General features: G+C 48.3%; 1 protein-coding gene across 3 annotated transcripts in view; it reads right to left on the minus strand.

The window, feature by feature from the left end:
- The window catches only part of SETD2 (SET domain containing 2, histone lysine methyltransferase), a 1,164,442-nt gene that overhangs the window by 956,262 nt on the left and 185,952 nt on the right, over nucleotides 1–22,228 (minus strand). For all 3 annotated transcript variants that reach the window (XM_069210931.1, XM_069210934.1, XM_069210932.1), the window contains one exon: nucleotides 15,697–15,820. In XM_069210931.1, coding sequence (XP_069067032.1) covers nucleotides 15,697–15,820 — 124 coding nt within the window. The remainder of the gene's footprint in view (nucleotides 1–15,696; nucleotides 15,821–22,228) is intronic.

Here is a 22,228-nt window from a genome sequence, read left to right on the forward strand (position 1 = left end):
ATAGTGAGTAGACACCTGTTCCTTTTTGATGGTTGGGTACTAACTCTATTGCTTGTTTTTGTGACAATGCTTGGACTTCTAGTTGTAACAGGTCTAAGTGTTGTTTGGACATATTGTGTGCTCTTGGGGGCACATCTGGCGGGAAATTTATGAATTCTATGCAAAAACCATGTTGGATAATGGCTAGGACCCATGTGTCCGTAGTTATGTGTGTCCAGTTTCTGTAGTATGCAGTAAGTCTCCCCCCCACTGGTGTTAAGTGTTGGGGTTTTGTGACATTGAAGTCACTGTTTGGTTTGACTTGTTTTAGGGCTTTGAAATTTTCCCCTTGCTCTTGGGAATTGTCCACCCCTATATGAACCTCGAAACCCTCCTCTCTTGTATTGTCCCTGATAGGTGGGTCTGGTTTGCGAGGTAGAAGGCTCTGGTGTTTGCATACGAAACCCCCCTCTAAATTGTGGCATTCTAAATGTGCCTCTGCTTTGTGGGGAGTAGAGCGCGCCCATGGCTTTGGCCGTGTCTGTGTCCTTTAATTTTTAAATTGCTGTGTCCACCTCCGGCCCAAACAATTGTTCCTGGTTAAAAGGCATGTTTAACACAGTTTGCTGGATTTCTGGTTTGAATCCTGAGCTTCGTAACCATGCATGCCTGCGAATGGTTACCGCAGTGTTGACTATCCGTGCTGCTGTGTCTGCTGAGTCTAATGCGGACCGTATTTGGTTGTTAGATATTGCTTGTCCTTCTTCAACAACCTGTTGGGCACGTTTCTGGTGTTCTTTGGGCAAGTGTTGTATAATGTGTTGCACCTCGTCCCAGTGTGCCCTGTCGTAGCGAGCCAGTAGGGCTTGCAAGTTTGCGATCTGCCATTGATTGGCTGCCTGTGCTGCCACTCGTTTCCCCGCCCCATCAAACTTCCTACTCTCCTTGTCAGGCGGTGGAGCGTCTCCTGATGATTGAGAGTTTGCCCTCTTTCTTGCTGCTCCTTCAACCACTGAGTCTGGTGTAAGTTGCTGTGTTATAAACACAGGGTCCGTTGGGGGAGGTTTGTATTTTTTCTCCACCCTAGGTGTGATAGCCGTTCCTTTCACTGGCTCCTGGAAGACCTGTTTTGCGTGCTTGAGCACACCTGGGAGCATTGGCAGACTTTGGTAGGAAGTGTGGGTGGATGCCAAGGTGTTGAATAGGAAATCATCCTCTATTGGCTCTGAATGCATTGCTACATTGTGGAATGTAGCTGCCCTTGATAGTACCTGCGTATATGCAGTACTGTCCTCTGGAGGGGACGGTCTTGTTGGTTAACAATCTGGGCTGTTGTCTGATACCGGAGCATCATATAAGTCCCATGCATCCAGGTCATCCTGTGTCAAACCTGTATGGGTCGGTGACTGCATTGGGGGTGTTGTTACCGGGGACAGCTGTGGTGAATGTAGTGGAGAAGGTTGTGGCGAAAACCTTGGTGGTGGTGTTTTATCTCTTGCCACCTTTGCCTTCAGCTGCATTTCTGACTCATGAAATGCCAGCTTTTTTTTGGTTTTAATTGGAGGAAGAGTTTGTATTTTCCCAGTCTCTTTCTGGATATGCAGCCTCCTTTGGGTATGGTCTGGTTCCCCCATACCTATTTCCTGCTCAAATCTATGTTCATGCATTTGTCCGGAAAGCCCTTGCTCTTCCGTGTAAGAGCTTAGTTTCGGGTGAAGCCGCTTTTTTCGGTACCGAAGCCTTCGACACAAGTCTTTTTCGGTTCTGACGTAACTTTTCTCACCTTAGGTGTGTCGAACTCTCGGTGCCGAGATCGTTCGGAGCCTGAATCTCGACCGGAGTCGGATGTCTTCGGTAGTTCTTTGGCCTTTTTCGGTGCCGATGTTTGGTCACCGTCTTTTCGATGGGTTAAGCCATGGCCTGCTGGCGGTGGCATCCCCTTGGCCTTTACGATCTTTCTGTGAGTCTTGGACGGGGCAGTTTTACTCACTGTTTTCTGCATCGTCGTGGGTCACTCACTTTCGGAATCGTTTGAGTCCGTTCCCTGGATGGAAATTCTTTCCCCCTCTTCGACGTCAAGTTGTTCTCTTGGTGTTGTCGCCTTTGGAGTCTTCTGGCTCTTCGATCGCGTAGGGTCTTTTTTCGATCGAAATGCCAGACAGGCCTCACAAGTATCCTCCCTGTGTTCTGGTGATAGACACAGATTACCGACCAAGTGTTGGTCTGTATAAGGATACTTCTAGTGGCACTTCGGTCAGAAGCGGAAGGGGGTCCGGTCCATTAGTTTCGTTGATGGACGCGGTCGGGCCGACCAGGCCCCGCTGAAGAGTGGAAGCCCCGAAGCGCTTCTACTATCGGTGTCGATACACTAACACTAAACCGATACTGAGCACGAACAATACCGTTGAATGTTCGATATTTAGCTAACTTTCCCGATTCAAAATACGGAGCGAAGAGGAACACGTCCTAACCCGATGGCGGAAAGAAAACAATCTAAGATGGAGTCGATGCCCATGCGCAATGGAGCCGAAAGGGAGGAGTCCCTCGGTCTCGTGACTCGAAAAGAGTTCTTCTAAGAAAAACAACTTGTAACACTCCGAGCCCAACACTAGATGGCAGGATAATGCACAGCATGTGTATCTGCAGCTACACATGCCATCGAACACACACACACACACACACACACACATATATATATATATATATATACATACACACACACAGAGGAAAAAATATCAATATACACATATATTTATACAACCACATATCCTAGTGCAATCAGACAGACAACGGGGAGGCGGGAGGGACTGTGAGGAATCCACAGGTAGCTATTGTATCCACCAGAAAAAGCGTTACTGAAGGTAAGTAACTTGTTCTTCTGATGGATACAAACTGACTGTGGATTCCTCACCTTATGAATAGAGTCCCAAAGCAGTACCGTACTCGGAGGTGGGTGCCCGTTTCATTACACCAAGAAATCCTGTAAAACAGATCGCGCAAAATGGCCTTCCCTCCGAACCTCACCATCCAAGCAGTAATGCCTAGCGAAAGTGTGGATGGACGCCCAAGTTGCCGCCTTACAAATATCCACCACCAGGACTCCCCTTGCCAGGGCCGAAGTGGCTGACTTAGCCCTGGTGGAGTGAGCCCTGACTCCCTCAGGAGGAACTTTCTTTGCCAGTGAGTAGCAAACTTTTATACAAAGAATGACCCACCAGGAGATTGTTCTTTTATGGACTGCTCTGCCCTTCCGCTGACCAACATACCCCACGAACAGCTGATCCTCTAGGCGAAAGTCTTTCGTCCTCTCAATATAAAAACTGAGAGCCCTTCTAGGGTCCAATCGATGGAGTCTCTCTTCCTCTTTAGAGGGGTGGGGAGGACGGTAGAAAGAAGGAAGGGTAATAGTTTGCCCCATATGAAAAGGAGTGACAACTTTTGGCAGGAAAACCGCCCTGGTTTTCAGTACCACTTTATCAGGGAAAAACAAAGTAAAAGTTTTTTTTTTTACTGAAAGGGCTTGAAGCTCCCCAACCCTCCTAGCAGAGGTTATAGCAATAAGGAATACAGTCTTAAGAACCAAATACCTTAAGGGACATGAATGCATGGGCTCGAACGAACGGTGAACCTATCAGAAATGTTAACATAAGATTTAAATCCCACTGAGGCATATGAAAAGGCGTGGGGGGAAACTTATTAAGTAACCGATTTACAATCGGACATTTGAATAAAGAGGGCTGATCCGGGAGACAAAGAAAAGTCAATAAAGCAGCCAAACAACCTTTCACTGTAGATTCTGAGCAGCCTTTATTTGCTAAATCAAGGGCAAATAACAAAACATCGGAAAGGTGGGCCTTCAAGGGATCTTTCTGCTTCTCTCCAAACCAGCTAACAAATTTAGCCCACCTATTGGCATAAATGGATTTAGTGGAGCATCGCCTGGACGATAGAGTAACATCCACTACATCCGGTGGGAGAGAAAAATAACTCAGGTTGCCCCATTCAATCTCCAGGCATGTAGGTGTAAGCTCTGGAAGTGGGGGTGTAGAACCTGCCCCTACGACTGCGAGAGGAGGTCTGCCCTGAGCGGGAGACGGAACTTGGGCCCTGTCTTGGCGAATCTTCCTCAGGACCGAAGGAATCAGGGGTATGGGGGGGAAAGGCATAAAGCAACTGGCCACCCCAGGGTATTTGAAACGCGTCCCCCAACGCTCCTTGCAACGGATACTGGAGAATGCAGAACGACGGGCAGTGCACATTCTCCCGAGTGGCGAATAGATCTACTTGCGGACACACCCACATCTCGAAGATGTACCGGACTAGATCTGGATGGAGACGCCACTCGTTATCGGCCAAGAAGCGCCAACTGAGACTGTCAGCACGTACATTCTGCACCCCAGCCAAATGATTTGGTATCTCACAAATCTGATGGTCCTGAGCCGCAGAGCCTCACTGCAGACAAGGTACCACCCGACTCCTCCCTGCTTGTTTACATACTACATCGTGGCAGTGTTGTCCGTGAGGACTTGAACAGACCGACCGCAAAGGGAAGGGAGGATGGCCTTGAGAGCCAGACGTATCGCCCACAGTTCCAACATATTGATATGAAACATCTGTTACACCGGAGACCAATGACCCTTGACCTCCAGATCCCCCAGATGAGCAGCCCACCCTAGAGTGGAGGCATCCGTAACAACTGTGGCCACTGGGGGGTGGTAGTGAGAACGGCCTTCCTTGGGAAAGGTTGCCGTCCACTGCCCACCACTGGCTATCCGCTGCAGTGTCCCTGGAGATCCTTATCGAATCCTCGAGATCCCCTTCGTGCTGAAACCACTGCCTGCGGAGGCACCACTGAAGAGCCCTCATACGCTAGTGCGCATGAGTGACCAACATAATGCAAGAAGCAAATAGACCAAGCAGGCGTAAGACCTTGGGGACCAGAACAACTGCTCCATTTCAAAACTTTGGAATCAGTGCCTGAATGTCCCGAATCCACTGAGGCGGAGGGTAGGCCCGATAGATTGTTGTATCCAGTACTGCCCCTATGAACAGGAGGCGTTGAGAGGGCTCCAGGTGAGACTTGGGCACGTTTACCGAAAACCCCAGGTCGAACAACAACTGGGTTGTCACCTGCAGCTGATGCAGCACCAACTATTGGGGCTTGGCTTTGATCAACCAATTGTCCAGGTAGGGGAATACAGCTATTCCTTTCCGCTTGAGATGTGCTGCAACCACCAACAACATCACCTTTGTGAAGACTTGAGGTGCTGAAGTAAGCTCAAACGGAAGGACCGCAAACTGGTAGTGTTGCGACCCCACCACAAACCGAGATACTTCCTGTGCGACTTGAGTATAGGGATGTGAAAGTATGCATCCTGCAAGTAGACAGACACCATCCACTCCTCCTTGTTGAACGCCAGAAGTACCTGTGCCAAAGTCAGCATTTTCAATTTCTCCTGCTTGAGGAACCAATTCAAAATCCTCAGGCCTAGGATCAGCCTCAGATGACCGTCCTTCTTGGGGATCAGGAAATATCTTGAATAACAACCCTGACCCCTTTCCTGCTCCGGAACCAACTCCATCGCCCCCTTTGATAACATGGTCATAACCTCCTGTTGCAACAACAGAAGATGGTCCTCCGAACAAAACGAGTGACGGGGGGATTGGAGGGGAGAGCTCTTGAAAGGGGAGAGCATATCCTTTTTCCACAATATCCAACACCCAGGAGTCTGCTGTTATCAACTCCCACTTGCGGAGAAAAAGATGAAGCCTTCCCCCTACTGGAGAGACATGTTCAATAAAGTGGGGAAAACTAGGGCTGCCTTCCCTGCTGTTGTCCACCAGAGGAAGAGAATGACGAAGAAGGGTGTTGCTGGACTTCCCCCTCTAGCTCAAGCCCTCCTACACCCTCTAAAGGGTCAATAAGATGGATTGGCAGGCTGTTGGGCCGAGTACTGGGGCCTCCGAAAAACCGCCCCACGACCAAACCCTCTGAATCTGCAAAAAAAGACCTATATGGAGCAGCAGGGGTAGCTTTGTAAACCCAAGGACTTTGCAGTCGCTTGGCTCCCCTTAAAACGTTCAAGGGCAGAGTCAGCTTTCTCTCCAAACAGCCGTTCACAATCGAAGGGCAAGTCAATTAAGGTGGTCTGTACGTCCGAGGAGAATCCGGAGGACCTCAACCACGCATACCTCCTTGTAGCAACAGATGTCCCCATCACCCTAGCAACCGAGTCTGTGGTATCAAGGCCAGATTGTATAATCTGTTGCACTGCAGCCTGCACATCCAAAAAGTGTTCCAAAAGGCTTATGCGCCTCCTGTGGCAGATCCCTGACCAGAGCCTTGGCTGAATCCATAAGGGCATGGACATACCTGCCCAGCACACAGGTAGTGTTCACAGCCTTAAGCGCCATGCTGCAAGACGAAAATATATTTTTTGAAGACTGCTCCATTCGTTTGGACTCCCTATCAGACGGCGCCGCAGAGAACGAACCAGGAGCAGACTTTGTGGAGCAAGACGCTTGAACCACTAGTCTCTCCAGGATTGGATGACAAGGGAGGAACCCAGGATCCTCGGGTGCCCCGCTATGTCTCTTTCCTACCGCTCTGATTGGCTTCCTCCACAAGTTCATAATAGGCTCCAACAATGCCTTGTTGAAGGGCAGAAAAGGATCAGCTGGGGATGTAGAAGGATGCAGCACCTCAGTCAGCAGATTTGTCTTTACCTCTGCTGCAGATAAAGGCAGGTCTAAATAGTCGACTGCCTTTCTAATGACCGAGTGGAAAGACAATGCCTTCTCCGTAAACTTCCCCGGAGATGAAATGTCCCAGTCCAGTGAAGTATCTAATCCACTGGCCGACCCCAATCCTTGGAATTCCTCTGAAGGCTCCATAAGTTCACCCTCTTCCAATTGTCGGTATTCTTCTTCAAGAAGACGCAAGGCCTTTCTCCGAGACCTCAAGCGGGATTCTAACCTCCTCGTCGACATCTACTCCATCAACGCTGAATCCCGACCAGGCACAGAAGAAGATGCATGGACCCGAGCATCACTCTGACCCGGCGCAGACACGGACTTCAACGGCGCCTCCTTCGGAGTCAGCTGGCACGCAGGTAATGGAGCCAGCTGGCCAGGGGAGAGAATCGGCTGACGCGGAGATGGCAATGGCGCCACGGATCTAGATGGGAACGCCATACCTCAAGGAGACATCATCGACGTTGACCCGGCACCCTCAACCGAGCAGAACGGCATAAACGGCTTAGTCTGATATGGAGCTGGGGAGCCCAGAGAAAAAGCTAATGGCCCCGTGGGACCCACTGGTGCACCAGCAGGGGCCATAGCCTGGAAAACAGCATACATGGCATTTAAAAATGCCGCCAGATCCGCTCCCGGAGCCAGCAATGCAGGATAATGCTGTTCTTGATCCCGCTGCTGTACATCAGGCTCTTGCGGCGCCAGAGAAGCTATGAGGAGCCACCTCATAGACTGACGGCGTCTGAGACACTTCTGGGCTCTGGGGCTGCGGAATCACAGTAGGGCTCACCTCCCAATTACTTCGACGTTGAGTTGATGGAGACCTCGATCGGCTCCGTGTCGATCAGCGCCGTGAACCATGACGGCAACTCTTCTTATGCCTCCTGGAAGATGTGTGAGAAGAAGCCCTCTTGTGATCCTTCTTCTTAGCCTTCGCTAAGAAAAGCTTGGCCTCTCTTTCCTTAAGTGACTTAGGATTCACACTCTGGCACGAACCACACCCCTCAACATCATGCTCAGAGCTAAGACATCAAAGGCACTTCTCATGGGGATACGTGACCAACATCCTACCGCCACATTCACTACAAGGCTTGAAACCCGATTTTCTCGGGGGAAACATTGTAACAACCAAAGATACACACTATCCAACGAGCCAGGAAAAAAACGTTGGCGTCGAAGGCACGGAGAAAAGGAAAACTGACGTCAATACCCCGACCTCTTATTGGCACGGTGACGACAGACGGAGTCGCGAGGAGCTGTGCAATTGTGACGTCCTCATCGACGTGGAGAGCTAGGAAGAGAACTCTGCGTCGGATGCTAGCGCAAGGATGAATTCATAAGGTGAGGAATCCACAGGTAGTTTGTATCCATCAGAAAACACAAAGAGCAACAAATTTAGCACAGTGCCCAAAGTAAAGTCAAAAGCCACCACAAAACTATAGGCAGGAGTAATTTCCAATGCAGGTTCCAACTATTTTCGCTCAAAGGATATTAAAATAAATATTACCTGTTAACAGTAGGGTGAGTCTCTAAGTTAAAGACTAAAGAGAGGGAGGCCCAGCCTCTTCCTAACAAGGACAAGCTCTCTCTTGGCCCAGGCCCGGCCAGTGTTGCAAGGCTAACAATGGCGCTATATAGCTCTTGCTGACTGGGGAGCCCCGCCCCTGCAGGAGCAACACAGAGGATTCTGGAAATTAAAGGTTCCTTTTCCACGCCTCCAAGTGTCCTCTCTCAATTCCCCTTATTTATGTTCTCTGGGACGCAATGGTTCATGGTGTGGCCAATCATTATTCCTACAAGTAGATCCCCAGTATCAACCTCCAATGAAATGGTCAGTGTAGAGGGGCCAACAAGGAAGCTAACATAGGGAAGCCATCATTAGAAAGTAGCTGCCAGACCAAGCATTGTTTTTGCTGCTTCTCTGATCATGCTTTGCTTTTTCCATGGTTGAGCCTACAGTGAAAGAAGATAAACAACCATCTGTTGATGGCAACAAGGAGGCATATCAAGGGATACTGAACCACAGAGGAGTAGTTTTGAAACACAGAGAATGTTCAAGCTTGTTTTTTGCTACAAGATATGTTTCACTTTTTTTCTGGAAGGGTGGATGCCTCTGAAAAATCTTTCATATCCACCCTTGACTAACTGGAGAAAATGTCAAAAGATGTATGTAGGAAGTTGGCTCTGTATATACTATTTCAAAGTAAGAAATAGTGTGCACAGAGTCCAAGGGTTCCCCTTAGAGGTAAGATAGTGGCACAATTAGATAATTCTAATGCTCTATTTTGTGGTAGTGTGGTCGTGCAGTAGGCTTATCAGAGGGTGGTGTTAAGCATTTGTTGTACACAAACAGGCAATAAATGAGGAGAACACACTCAGACAATTCCAGGCCAATAGTTTTTTTATATAGAAAAATACATTTTCTTAGTTTATTTTAAGAACCCCAGGTTCAAGATTTGAAGTAAATACATAAAATGCAAGGTACTCCACACAGGTAAGTTAGGAACTTTGAATTAAAGCATTATCATATATAGTCTTCGTTAAAATGGCAATAAGCTATTTTAAAGGTGGACACAGTGCAAAAATCAACAGTTCCTGTGGGAGGTAAGTATTGGTTAGATTGGGAGGTAAGTAAAACACTTACAAGTCTCAGTTCCTGGGCATAGGCAGCCCACCGTTGGGGGTTCAGGGCAGCCCCAAAGTTACCACACCAGCAGCTCAGGGCCGGTCAGGTGCAAAGGTCAAAGAAGTGCCCAAAACACACAGGCGCCTATGGAGAACAGGGGTGATCTGGTTCCAGTCTGCCAGCAGGTAAGTACCCGCGTCCACGGGGGGCAGACCAGGGGGTTTTGTAGAGCACTGGAGGGGTGGGGGGGAAACACAAGTATGCACACAAAACACACCCTCAGCGGCACAGGGGCGGCCGGGTGCAGTGTGCAAAGCAGGCATCAGGTTTTAGATAGGAAACAATGGAGGAACCCAGGGGGTCACTCTAGCGGTGAGGGCAGGCACGGGGGCTTCTCGGGACAGCCACCACCTGAGCTAGGCAGCGGGTTGCCTGGGGGGTCACTCCTGCACTGAAGTTCGGTTCCTTCAGGTCCTGGGGGCTGCGGGTGCAGTGCTTGGTCCAGGCGTCGGGTCCCTTGTTACAGGCAGTCATGGTCACGGGGAGCCACTGGATTCTCTCGGCAGGCATCGCTGTGGAGGTCCAGGGGGGTCGTCTCGGGCTACTCAAGGAGTCGCAGTCGCCGGAGAGTCCTCCATGTGGTGTTGGTTCTCTGCATCTCGAGCCGGGGGCATCGGGTGCAGAGTGTGAAGTCTCACGCTTCCAGCGGGAAGAGTGGGTTCTTTGGAAGTTGCTTCTTTGTTGCAAAGATGTAGCTGTTTTTGAGCAGAGTCGCTGCTCACTGGAGTTTCTTGGTCCTGGGGATCAAGGCAGTCCTCTGAGACTTCAGAGGTCGCTGGTCCCTGTTGGATGCGCCGCTGGTTGCAGGTTTTTGAATCAGGAGACAGGTAGGGCTGGGGCCAAAGCAGTTGTCATCTTCCGTCTTCTCTGCAGGCTTGTAAGTCAGCAGTCCTTGTTTCTTCAGGTTGCAGGAATCTGATTTCCTGGGTTCAGGATCGCCCCTAAATACTCAATTTAGGGGTGTGTTTAGGTCTGGGGGGCAGTAGCCAATGGCTACTGTCATTGAGGGTGCCTACATCCTCCTCGTGCCTCCTCCCTGAGGGGAGGGGGGCACATCCCTATTCCTATTGGGGGAATCCTCCAAAATCAGGATGGAGGATTTCTAAAGGCAGGGGTCACCTCAGCTCAGGACACCTTAGGGGCTCTCCTGACTGGTGGGTGACTCCTCCTTGTTTTTCTCATTATCTCCCTTGGGCTTGCTGCCAAAAGTGGGGGCTGTGTCCAGGGGCAGGCAACTCCACTAGCTGGAGTGCCCTGGGGCATTGTAACATGAAGCCTGAGCCTTTGAGGCTCACTGCTAGGTGTTACCGTTCCTGCAGGGAGGAGGTGTGAAGCACCTCCACCCGGATGTGAACACCTTTCTAGCGTGTTGGTTTTGATTAACCAATCGTCTAGATACGGGAACACATGCATTTGCTGCCTTCTGATATGTGCAGCTACGACTGCCAGGCACTTTGTAAAAACTCTTGGCGCAGTTGTTATTCCGAATTGCAACACCTTGAATTGGTAATGTATCCCTTGGAATACAAACCTTAAGTACTTTCTGTGTGAAGGATGTATCGGTATATGGAAATATGCATCCTTTAGGTCCAGTGTTGTCATGTAGTCTTGTTGTTTGAGCAGTGGGATTACGTCTTGTAATGTCACCATGTGAAAGTGATCTGATTTGATGTAGGTATTTAATGTTCTGAGATCTAATATAGGTCTCAGACTCTTCTCTTTTTTGGGTATGAGAAAGTACAGAGAGTAAACTCCTGTTCCTTTCTGTTGAATTGGTACTAATTCTATTGCTTCTTTCAGTAGCATTGCCTGAACTTCTAGTCCTAGAAGATCTATATGTTGTTTTGACATATTGTGTGTTTTCGGTGGTACGTTTGGAGGGAATTTGAGGAATTCTATGCAATAACCATGCTGGATAATTGCCAGTACCCAAGTGTCTGTTGTTATCTCCTCTCAATGTTTGTAAAATTGGCTTAGTCTCCCCCCCCACCACAGGTGTTATGTGTTAGGGATGTGTGACTTGGAAGTCAATGCTTGTTTTGAGGAGTTTTGGGGCTATGGAACTTCCCTCTATTCTTTTGGAATTGTCCCCCTCTATATTGCCCCCGAAAACTTCCCCGCTGATATTGGCTTTGATAAGTGGGCCTTGCTTGTGAGGTTGTGGTCTCTGTAGGTTGACCTCGAAACCCTCCCCTAAATTGTGTTTTGCAAAATGTGCCTCTGCTCTGTGGGGAGTAGAGTGCGCCCATGGCTTTTGCCGTATCAGTATCTTTTTTGAGTTTTTCAATAGCAGTGTCGACTTCTGGCCCAAACAACTGCTGTTCATTAAAGGGAATATTCAGCACAGCTTGTTGTATTTCCGGATTGAATCCTGACGTACGCAACCATGCATGTCTCCTTATCGTTATTGCAGTATTTACTGTCCTTGCAGCCGCATCTGCTGCATCCATTGCTGACCGTATGTGATTATTGGAAATACTTTGTCCTTCTTCTACCACTTGTTGTGCCCTTTTTTGGAACTCTTTGGGTAAGTGTTCTATGAAATGCTGCATTTCGTCCCAATGAGCTCTATCGTATCTTGCCAAAAGTGCTTGTGAGTTGGCAATACGCCATTGGTTTGCTGCTTGTGCTGCAACCCTTTTACCCGCAGCATCGAATTTGCGACTCTCCTTGTCTGGAGGTGGTGCGTCTCCCGAGGTATGAGAGTTTGCTCTCTTGCGAGCTGCCCCGACAACCAGAGAGTCTGGTGTTAATTGCTGCGTAGTATAAACAGGGTCTGTTGGCGGTGGCTTGTACTTCTCCACCCTTGGAGTTATGGCTCTGCCTTTTACAGGATCCTGAAATATTTGTTTGGAATGTTTTAGCATTCCCGGGAGCATAGGTAAGCTTTGGTATTGGCTATGAGTGGAGGATAGTGTATTAAACAAAAAGTCATCCTCAATTGGTTCTGAATGCAAGGTGACGTTATGAAAAGCAGCTGCCCTTGAGACCACCTGCGTGTAGGATGTACTGTCTTCAGGTGGCGATGGCCTCGTAGGGTAACAGTCTGGGCTGTTATCTGATACAGGAGCATCATAAAGGTCCCATGTATCTGGATCATCTTGACTCATTGCAGTATGAGTCGGGGATTATATCAGTGGTGGAGTGGCTACCGGTGATGTGTGCATTGATGGTGGTGGAGATGGTGGTGGAGTTGTTTGTCTTGCCACCTTTGCCTGGGGCTGCTTGTCCTTTTCTTGAAAGGCAAGTCTTCTTTTCATCTTAATTGGGGGAAGAGTGCTTATCTTCCCTGTGTCTTTTTGAATGTAGAGCCTTCTTTGAGTGTAGTCTGGCTCAACTGATTCAAGTTCCTCTCCGAACTTATGTCCTTGCATCTGGGAGGACAATCCCTGTTCCTCTGTGCAGGAAACTGTTTTCGGTTCCGAGGCTGGATATTTCGGAATCAAAACCTTTACGGTCGCCTTTTTGGGCTCCGAGGAAACCTTCTTTATTTTCTGCGTCGTGGTGTCTCGGTGCCGAACCATTTCGGTGCCACTGTCTCGGTGCCGAATCTGCTCTGAGCCGCTGTCTCGGGCCCGAGATTGCTGTGTGGCGGTATCTCGACCGGAGTCGGATGACTTCGCCACATGCATGCCCTTTTTCGGAGCCGATGATCGTCACCTATTTTTCGGGTTAAGCCATGGCCTGTTGGCGGTGGCGTCCCCTGGGCTTTTGTTGTCTTCTCGTGAGTCTTATGTTTCGACGTCTTACTCACGGTTTTCGGCGTTTCTTCTGGATCGAGCTCGTCCGAGTCCGAATCCTGGATGGAGAAGGTTTCTTCTTCCTCCTCGAAACGCCCTTGTCCTGTCGGAGCCGACGCCATCTGCAGTCTTCTTGCTCTTCGGTCTCTTAATGTCTTCCTCGACCGAAACGCTCGACAGGCTTCACAGGTATCCTCCTTGTGCTCTGGAGACAGACACAAGTTACAGACCAGATGCTGATCTGTATACGGATACTTGTTATGACATTTTGGGCAGAAGCGGAATGGGGTCCGTTCCATCAGCCTTGAAGAGACACGTGGCCGGGCCGACCAGGCCCCGACGGGGGATCGAAAATACCCCAAAGGGCCACCGGAGCTCTTCAAAAGTCGGTGTCGATCTGTTGTAACTAACCCGATACTGAATGCAAACAATACCGACGATTTTTCCGAGATTCTAACTAACTTTCCGACCCGAAACACGGAGCGAAAAGGAACACGTCCGAACCCGATGGGGGAAAAAAAAACAATCTAAGATGGAGTCGACGCCCATGCGCAATGGAGCCGAAATGGGAGGAGTCCCTCGATCTCGTGACTCGAAAAGACTTCTTCGAAGAAAAACAACTTGTAACACTCCGAGCCCAACACCAGATGGGATGTGCACAGCATGTGTATCTGCAGCTACACATGCCATCGAACATATATAGATAGATAGATAGATAGATAGATAGATAGATAGATAGATAGATAGATAGATATCAAAAAGAGTGTGAAAAAGCAAGCAGATTTATGGAAAATAATTTTATATGCATGTCCCTCAACAAGGCTGGACATAAAACAAAAATGTGTCCATCTTTTCCAAGCTTGGGAGAGGTGCTATGTGGGTATGGCAGTGATGTAGTTGGGGTTACAGTCACCTACTCTCTGGATACTTTCAGCCAGGTAGTGCACGTGCTCTCGTACCACCCAAAAACTACAGATTCCACGCATAGGACTGGAGAGGTCATAAGAAAAATGCGTTTGTATTATGTCAAACTTTTACCATTCTAACTCACCACATTTCAATTTCCTCAATTTGATGTTAATACTATGATAATGAATACATTACACATAAAAGTCTAAGTGAGAGACATTTAAATTAAAAATGTAAACACTTTAGGAGTGTTACATGCATAGAGCATTACTGTTATAATCCACTGAATCTTGAAAGCAAATGTCCTTTTGGAAAAGCCTTCAAACCCAAACATGTGTAGACTTTATCATCCTCTCCAACATCAGATGATCGCAGGGTTGCAATGGCCCAGGGAAGTACACAGAAGACTTAGGTTTTTCAAGTTATCACGTTTGGCAATTACATAATAAAGCAAAGGAATTGACCAATGAATTTCTGAGGCCTCATATGTTGAGGGGTTTATCTATTTTAACTCTTAATTTTCCATTCCAGCACAGACACAGCTTACTCAGGGGGTCAGGAACAATTATATCACTTGCTGCTTGTAAATAATTACATTAAAGTTTTATATTTGAATCACACACTACCTCTTACCATTCTGCATAGCGTTAATTAAAAAAAACACCAGACATTAAAGGGGTGCAGAGGAATGCTTTTATGCTCACTTAAATGCAATATTTAAAGGCTTACTATGTCAATAATAAGGCAAGCTGGGGGGATGGGGAGGAGAGAAACTACTCCAGTGTTTTTCAAATCATTTTCAACTACATTACACCAATAAATTTATTTCAAGATGCACCAGTACTTTATGCTTTCAATATGCCATATAAGCAATGTAATCTTGCAAACCAAGATGTGCATAACATTCTTGATCGAAACCCGGTTGGCTATCAGTAACATCTGTAAAAGTTCACTGATGCATGCACAAACGTGCTGTACTTGTGCCACTGTCTCATTGTCACTGTTCCAGTAGCTACCAGAGTTTTTAAGCTCCACCATTCATTCACGTGGCGCAGAATACTTTAGTAGGTACAGTACCTTATCACATAAGATGATCGCAATAATGTCCTTTCTTTTCTGGCAAGCAAAGTATGCATGTGAGGTCTCCAACTCTAGATTTTTCTAGATGAGCTCTGGATTCTGCTTGCTTGCCCTTTATAGCCTCGCCGAAATGGAGAACATTTAGGGTACATCCCTTATTTGTTGCTCTGAAACCTCCAAAGCCATCCAAATGGATGCCTTTATTCGGATTACCAAATTGCTTCTCTTCAATCAACTTTATTTGGAAGCAAACCAAAAGGTCATGCATTCCAGAGAGGCACAAATACTAAGAAGTCACACACAGACATGTTACAAGTAGTGTTTGTAGGCAAATAACAAACATTTATTTAGAATATCTTGATGATAATTATGTCAATGCAAAATCGTAAGTGAGCAAAAAATGCCCAGGTTCAGAGAAGATACTACGTTCCTTAGGATTTCAAATGACGTTATATTTCAATGTTACTGCCTCTTAAAAAAAGTCATAGGACTTTATAAACAAGGAAAGCACCGCACCGAAATAGAAAAGTAGACAAAGTTGTCACCCACCTCATCATTCTTCAGTGCCATGAAGTAGTAGTGTATGTTTTTGTTTCGAGCATATTCTTTCACTCTGGATTTGAACTCTTTATGGTCCAACACCTCTCCACAATACTCTAGGACAAAAGCATTCCTAAAGAGACAAAAAAAAATATATAAATATATATATACATATATCAAATTGTCTTTGTATCCCATCCGTTCCTACGCAATATTAACATAAATCAGTCAAGGTCAAGTACATGCAATCCATTGGTGTCTATTTGATGTTTATAATCCGTGAAATACTTTCAAATTAATCTATCAAAATAAATCTCAAAGTAAATTTATTTTTCTATGTTTTTGTTCACAATAATTTAAAATTAATAATTTCACTTTAATGCAATACTAACATGCTTATTTTTACCTGTAAATGGCAATATTGCAAAATTTACTCAAGTGAGCATTGTTTAACATATTCATCTTTTTTTTAAATCTCTTTCTGTGGAAGATCTCCCAAAGTCTTCCCTGGCCTTTTTGGGTCTGGCTTGATGCAACACCGATTTTTTTTTACAATTCTTAACAATTCATCCGTGTGCTTCAGCTGTGCTCACAGAAGTATTTCTCACCTCATGCTATTGGTCGTTATGGAAATCATTGCCCTCCTATGGAGTGCTTGTACTAATTTAAATAGCCAAACTACAATGAATGGTCAAAAATTAAACTATTTCTAGCATTGGTGTATAGTATACAGATCATTTTTAGTTTTTTTCCACTGCGGCAAGCTTAGTAAGGAAAATATGAATTAACCTTTATGCATTTGTTTGTGGCATGTAGAGCCGTATGTAGAGCGGTAGATACACAGTGTAAGGAAATGCCTCCTTGGCATGGTTACCCCCTGACTTTTTGCATTTGCTGATGCCAAGTTACGATTTGAAAGTGTGCTGAGGCCTGCCAATCAGGCCCCAGCACCAGTGTTCTTTCCCCAACCGGTACCTTTGTTTTCACAATTGGCACGCCCTGGCATCCAGGTAAGTCCCTTGTACCTGGTACCCCTGGTACCAAGGGCCCTGATGCCAGGGAAGGTCTCTAAGGGCTGCAGCATGTCTTATGCCACCCTGGAGACCCCTCACTCAGCACGGACACACTGCTTGCCAGCTTGTGTGTGCTAGTGGGGATAAAATGACTAAGTCGACATGGCACTCCCCTCAGGGTGCTATGCGAACCTCACACTGCCTATGGCATAGATAAGTCACCCCTCTAGCAAGCCTTACACCCCTAAGACAGGGTGCACTATACCATAGGTGAGGGCATAAGTGCATGAGCACTATGCCCCTACAGTGTCTAAGCAAAACCTTAGACATTGTAAGTGCAGGGTAGCCATAAGAGTATATGGTGTGGGAGTCTGTCAAACACGAACTCCACAGCACCATAATGGCTACACTGAAAACTGGGAAGTTTGGTATCAAACTTCTCAGCACAATAAATGCACACTGATGCCAGTGTACATTTTATTGTAACATACACCCCAGAGGGCACCTTAGAGGTGCCCCCTGAAACCTTAACCGACTACCCGTGTAGGCTGACTGGTTTTAGCAGCCTGCCACACACCAGACATGTTGCTGGTCACATGGGGAGAGTGCCTTTGTCACTCTGCGGCTAGTAAAGCCTGTACTGGGTGAAGGTGCTTCTCACCTCCCCCTGCAGGAACTGTAACACCTGGCGGTGAGCCTCAAAGGCTCACCCCCTTTGTTACAGCACCCCAGGGCACTCCAGCTAGTGGAGTTGCCTGCCCCCTCTGGCCATGGCCACACTTTTGGCGGCAAGGCCGGAGGAGATAATGAGAAAAACAAGGAGGAGTCACTGGCCAGTCAGAACAGCCCCTAAGGTGTCCTGAGCTGAGGTGACTAACTTTTACAAATCCTCCATCTTGCAGATGGAGGATTTCCCCAATAGGAATAGGGATGTGCCCCCCTCCCCTCAGGGAGGAGGCACAAAGAGGGTGTAGCCACCCTCAGGGCTAGTAGCCATTGGCTACTAACACCCCCAGACCTAAACACACCCCTAAATCGAGTATTTAGGGGCTCCCAGAACCTAGCAAGATAGATTCCTGCAACCTAAGACGAAGAAGGACTGCTGACCTGAAAGCCCTGCAGAGAAGACGGAGACACCAACTGCTTTGGCCCCAGCTCTAACAGCCTGTCTCCCCACTTCAAGAAAAACTGCAACAGCGACGCATTCCACAGGGTCCAGCGACCTCTGAAGCCTCAGAGGACTACCCGGCATCTAAAAGGATCAAGAACTCCTGAGGACAGCGGCTCTGCTCCAAAGAAGAAACATCTTTGCAACAAAGAAGCAACTTTTAAAGAACACGGATTTCCCGCCGGAAGCGTGAGACTTTGCACTCTGCACCCGGCACCCCCGGCTCGACTTGTGGAGAACCAACGCTACAGGGAGGACTCCCCAGCAACTACGACCCTGTGAGTAGCCAGAGTTGACCCCCCCTGATCCCCCCCAGCGACACCTGCAGAGGGCATCCAGAGGCTCCCCCTGACCGCGACGGCCTGCTGCAAAGAACCCGACGCCTGGTAAAGACACTGCACCCGCAGCCCCCAGGACCAGAAGGATCCGACCTCCAGTGCAGCAGCGACCCCCAGGTGGCCCTCTCCCTTGCCCAGGTGGTGGCTTCCCCGAGGAGCCCCCATCTTGTCTGCCTGCTTCGCTGAAGAGACCCCTGGGTCTCCCATTGAACTAGATTGCAAAACCGACGCCTGTTTTGCACACTGCACCCGGCCGCCCCCATGCCGCTGAGGGTGTACTTTTTGTGCTGATGTAGGAAGTTGGCTCTGTATGCACTATTTCAAAGTAAGGAATTGTATGCACAGAGTCCAAGGGTTCCCCTTAGAGGTAAGATAGTGGCAAAAAGAGATAATACTAATGCTCTATTTTGTGGTAGTGTGGTCGAGCAGTAGGCTTATCAAAGGAGTAGTGTTAAGCATTTGTTGTACATACACACAGACAATAAATGAGGAACACACACTCAGAGACAAATCCAGGCCAATAGGTTTTTGTATAGACAAATATCTTTTCTTAGTTTATTTTAAGAACCACAGGTTCAAATTCTACATGTAATAGTTTGCATGAAAGGTATTGCGGGTAAGTACTTTAGGAACTTTGAATAATCACAATAGCATATATACTTTTCAAATAAAACACATATAGCTATTTTAAAACTAGACACTTAGTGCAATTTTCACAGTTCCTAGGGGAGGTAAGTAATTGTTAGTTCTTGCAGGTAAGTAAACCACCTACGGGGTTCAAGTTTGGGTCCAAGGTAGCCCACCGTTGGGGGTTCAGCGCAACCCCAAAGTTACCACACCAGCAGCTCAGGGCCGGTCAGGTGCAGAGTTCAAAGTGGTGCCCAAAACGCCTAGGCTTCAATGGAGAAGGGGGTGCCCCGGTTCCAGTCTGCCAGCAGGTAAGTACCCACGTCTTCGGAGGGCAGACCAGGGGGGTTTTGTAGGGCACCGGGGGGGACACAAGTTAGCACAGAAAGTACACCCTCAGCAGCACGGGGGCGGCCGGGTGCAGTGTGCAAACACATGTCGGGTTTTCAATTGGAATCAGTGGGAGACCAAGGGGTCTCTTCAGCGATGCAGGCAGGCAAGGGGGGGGCTCCTCGGGGTAGCTACCACCTGGGCAAGGGAGAGGGCCTCCTGGGGGTCACTCCTGCACTGGAGTTCCGATCTTTCAGGTCCTGGGGGCTGCGGGTGCAGAGTCTTTTCCAGGCGTCGGGATCTGGGAGTCAGGCAGTCACGGTCCGGGGGAGCCTCGGGATTCCCTCTGCAGGCGTCGCTGTGGGGCTCAAGGGGGGCAACTCTGGCTACTCACGGTCTCGTAGTCGCCGGGGAGTCCTCCCTGAAGTGTTGTTTCTCCACAAGTCGAGCCGGGGGCGTCGGGTGCAGAGTTGCAAGTCTCACGCTTCTGGCGGGAAACGCAGTTGTCTTGGAGTTGCTTCTTTGGAAACAAAGTTGCAGTCTTTGGTGAACAGGGCTGCTGTTCTCGGGAGTTTCTTGGTCCTTTTAGAGCAGGGCAGTCCTCTGAGGATTCAGAGGTCGCTGGTCCCTGGGGAGAGCGTCGCTGGAGCAGTTTCTTCAGAAGGGGGAGACAGGCCGGTAGAGCTGGGGCCAAAGCAGTTGGTGTCTCTGTCTTCTCTGCAGGGTTTTTCAGCTTAGCAGTCCTCTTCTTCTTAGGTTGCAGGAATCTGAGTTCCTAGGTTCAGGGGAGCCCCTAAACACAGAATTTAGGGGTGTGTTTAGGTCAGGGAGGGCAGTAGCCAATGGCTACTAGCCCGGAGGGTGGCTACACCCTCTTTGTGCCTCCTCCCAAGGGGAGGGGGTCACATTCCTATCCCTATTGGGGGGGGATCCTCCATCTGCAAGATGGAGGATTCCTAAAAGTCAGAGTCACTTCAGCTCGCCTTAGGGGTTGTCCTGACTGGCCAGTGATGACTCCTTGTTTTTCTCATTATCTCCTCCGGCCTTGCCGCCAAAATTGGGGCCGTGGCCGGAGGGGGCGGGCAACTCCACTAGCTGGAATGCCCTGTGGTGCTGTAACAAAGGGGGTGAGCCTTTGAGGCTCACCGCCAGGTGTTACAGCTCCTGCAAGGGGGAGGTGATAAGCATCTCCACCCAGTACAGGCTTTGTTACTAGCCACAGAGTGACAAAGGCACTCTCCCCATGTGGCCAGCAACATGTATCGAGTGTGGCAGGCTGCTAAAACCAGTCAGCCTACACGGGTAGTTGGTTAAGGTTTCAGGGGGCACCTCTAAGGTGCCCTCTGGGGTGTATGTTACAATAAAATGTACACTGGCATCAGTGTGCATTTATTGTGCTGAGAAGTTTGATACCAAACTTCCCAGTTTTCAGTGTAGCCATTATGGTGCTGTGGAGTTCGTGTTTGACAGACTCCCAGACCATATACTCTTATGGCTACCCTGCACTTACAATGTCTAAGGTTTTGCTTAGACATTGTAGGGGCACAGTGCTCATGCCCTGGTGCCCTCACCTATGGTATAGTGCACCCTGCCTTAGGGCTGTAAGGCCTGCTAGAGGGGTGACTTTTCTATACTGCATAGGCAGTGTGAGGTTGGCATGGCACCCTGAGGGGAGTGCCATGTCGACTTACTCGTTTTGTCCTCCCCAGCACACACAAGCTGGCAAGCAGTGTGTCTGTGCTGAGTGAGGGGTCCCCAGGGTGGCATAAGATATGCTGCAGCCCTTAGAGACCTTCCCTGGCATCAGGGCCCTTGGTACCAGGGGTACCAGTTACAAGGGACTTACCTGGATGCCAGGGTGTGCCAATTGTGAAAACAAAAGTACAGGTTAGGGAAAGAACACTGGTGCTGGGGCCTGGTTAGCAGGCCTCAGCACACTTTCAAATCAAAACATAGCATCAGCAAAGGCAAAAAGTCAGGGGGTAACCATGCCAAGGAGGCATTTCCTTACAGCTGCTCATCCACAGATACCTCTAGAGAGCCTGGCTTCTAGACACTGCCTACACTTAACTAAGAGGGGATGCCTGGACCTGGTATTATGTTTAAGTACAATAGGTACCCACCACACACCAGGCAAGCTTCCTACAATAAACATTCCCTCTTCCATCAAATCAGTTAGGATCACAATATTCAGACGGCATCCATACAACATAGAAATATGCAAATAGGGACTCGTTTATAACTTCTACAATGAACATTTTAGCTTGAGTTCTTTCTGAGGTGATAAGAATAATAATGGTGTTTATTTTATCTATTTTTTTTGCAAATGTGAAAGTGTCAAGTATTCTGAATCCCTCCTCTTGAGCATAGAGCATTGTCTTTATATACAACAAACCTATCTTCTGAAGCTTTATGGGCCCAGCTGGGGCTTGAGTGTGGGGCGTCTTGACAATTGAACTGTCCGCTGTGAAGCTGGGATGCTCTATCCGGGCAAGCTGCAAGTGATCGCAGAAGTTAAGACATGGCATTTTCTGTTACCGGAGGAGCCTTTGGAATGGCTAGAGGGCTGGTGTAAGTCTGGATGGTGGCATGGCCAGGGAGCCAATGCAGATCGGTGGGGCAGACACTTAGACAAGGATGCCGATGACCCTCCAGATCCCGAGGCTACGAAACAAACCACAAAAGCTGCATGAACCATAATTAATTGTCTCCATCTAACTAACCAACCACTTGGGCACGGGTGGGGGGTGAAGGGACTCTACTTCTGGGATAGGGGGAGCTGCACATGATAGACCTGGTGTCATAGATAGCCAAGGATGGACTCAATTGAGGGCATGCTTCAATTGTGGTAAACAAAATGTTTTTAACTTTAAATAATGCCTCCAGTACTATGATTGCTATGGATAAAGGAGTGCAATAATATGGTCTTAATGAGAATCTGTTGGCCAGTTGAAGCGGTGCCAGCTGCCCCTCTGTTGATTTGTACTTTGCATGATGCAGTTTGGGTGATAGGCACTCTACAGGTGGAGGTGGCAGGCAGTTTGGAGCCTGCATAGCAGGGTAGC

The sequence above is a fragment of the Pleurodeles waltl genome, chromosome 10, assembly GCF_031143425.1.
Source record: "Pleurodeles waltl isolate 20211129_DDA chromosome 10, aPleWal1.hap1.20221129, whole genome shotgun sequence".
In the NCBI taxonomy this organism is placed as follows: domain Eukaryota; kingdom Metazoa; phylum Chordata; class Amphibia; order Caudata; family Salamandridae; genus Pleurodeles; species Pleurodeles waltl.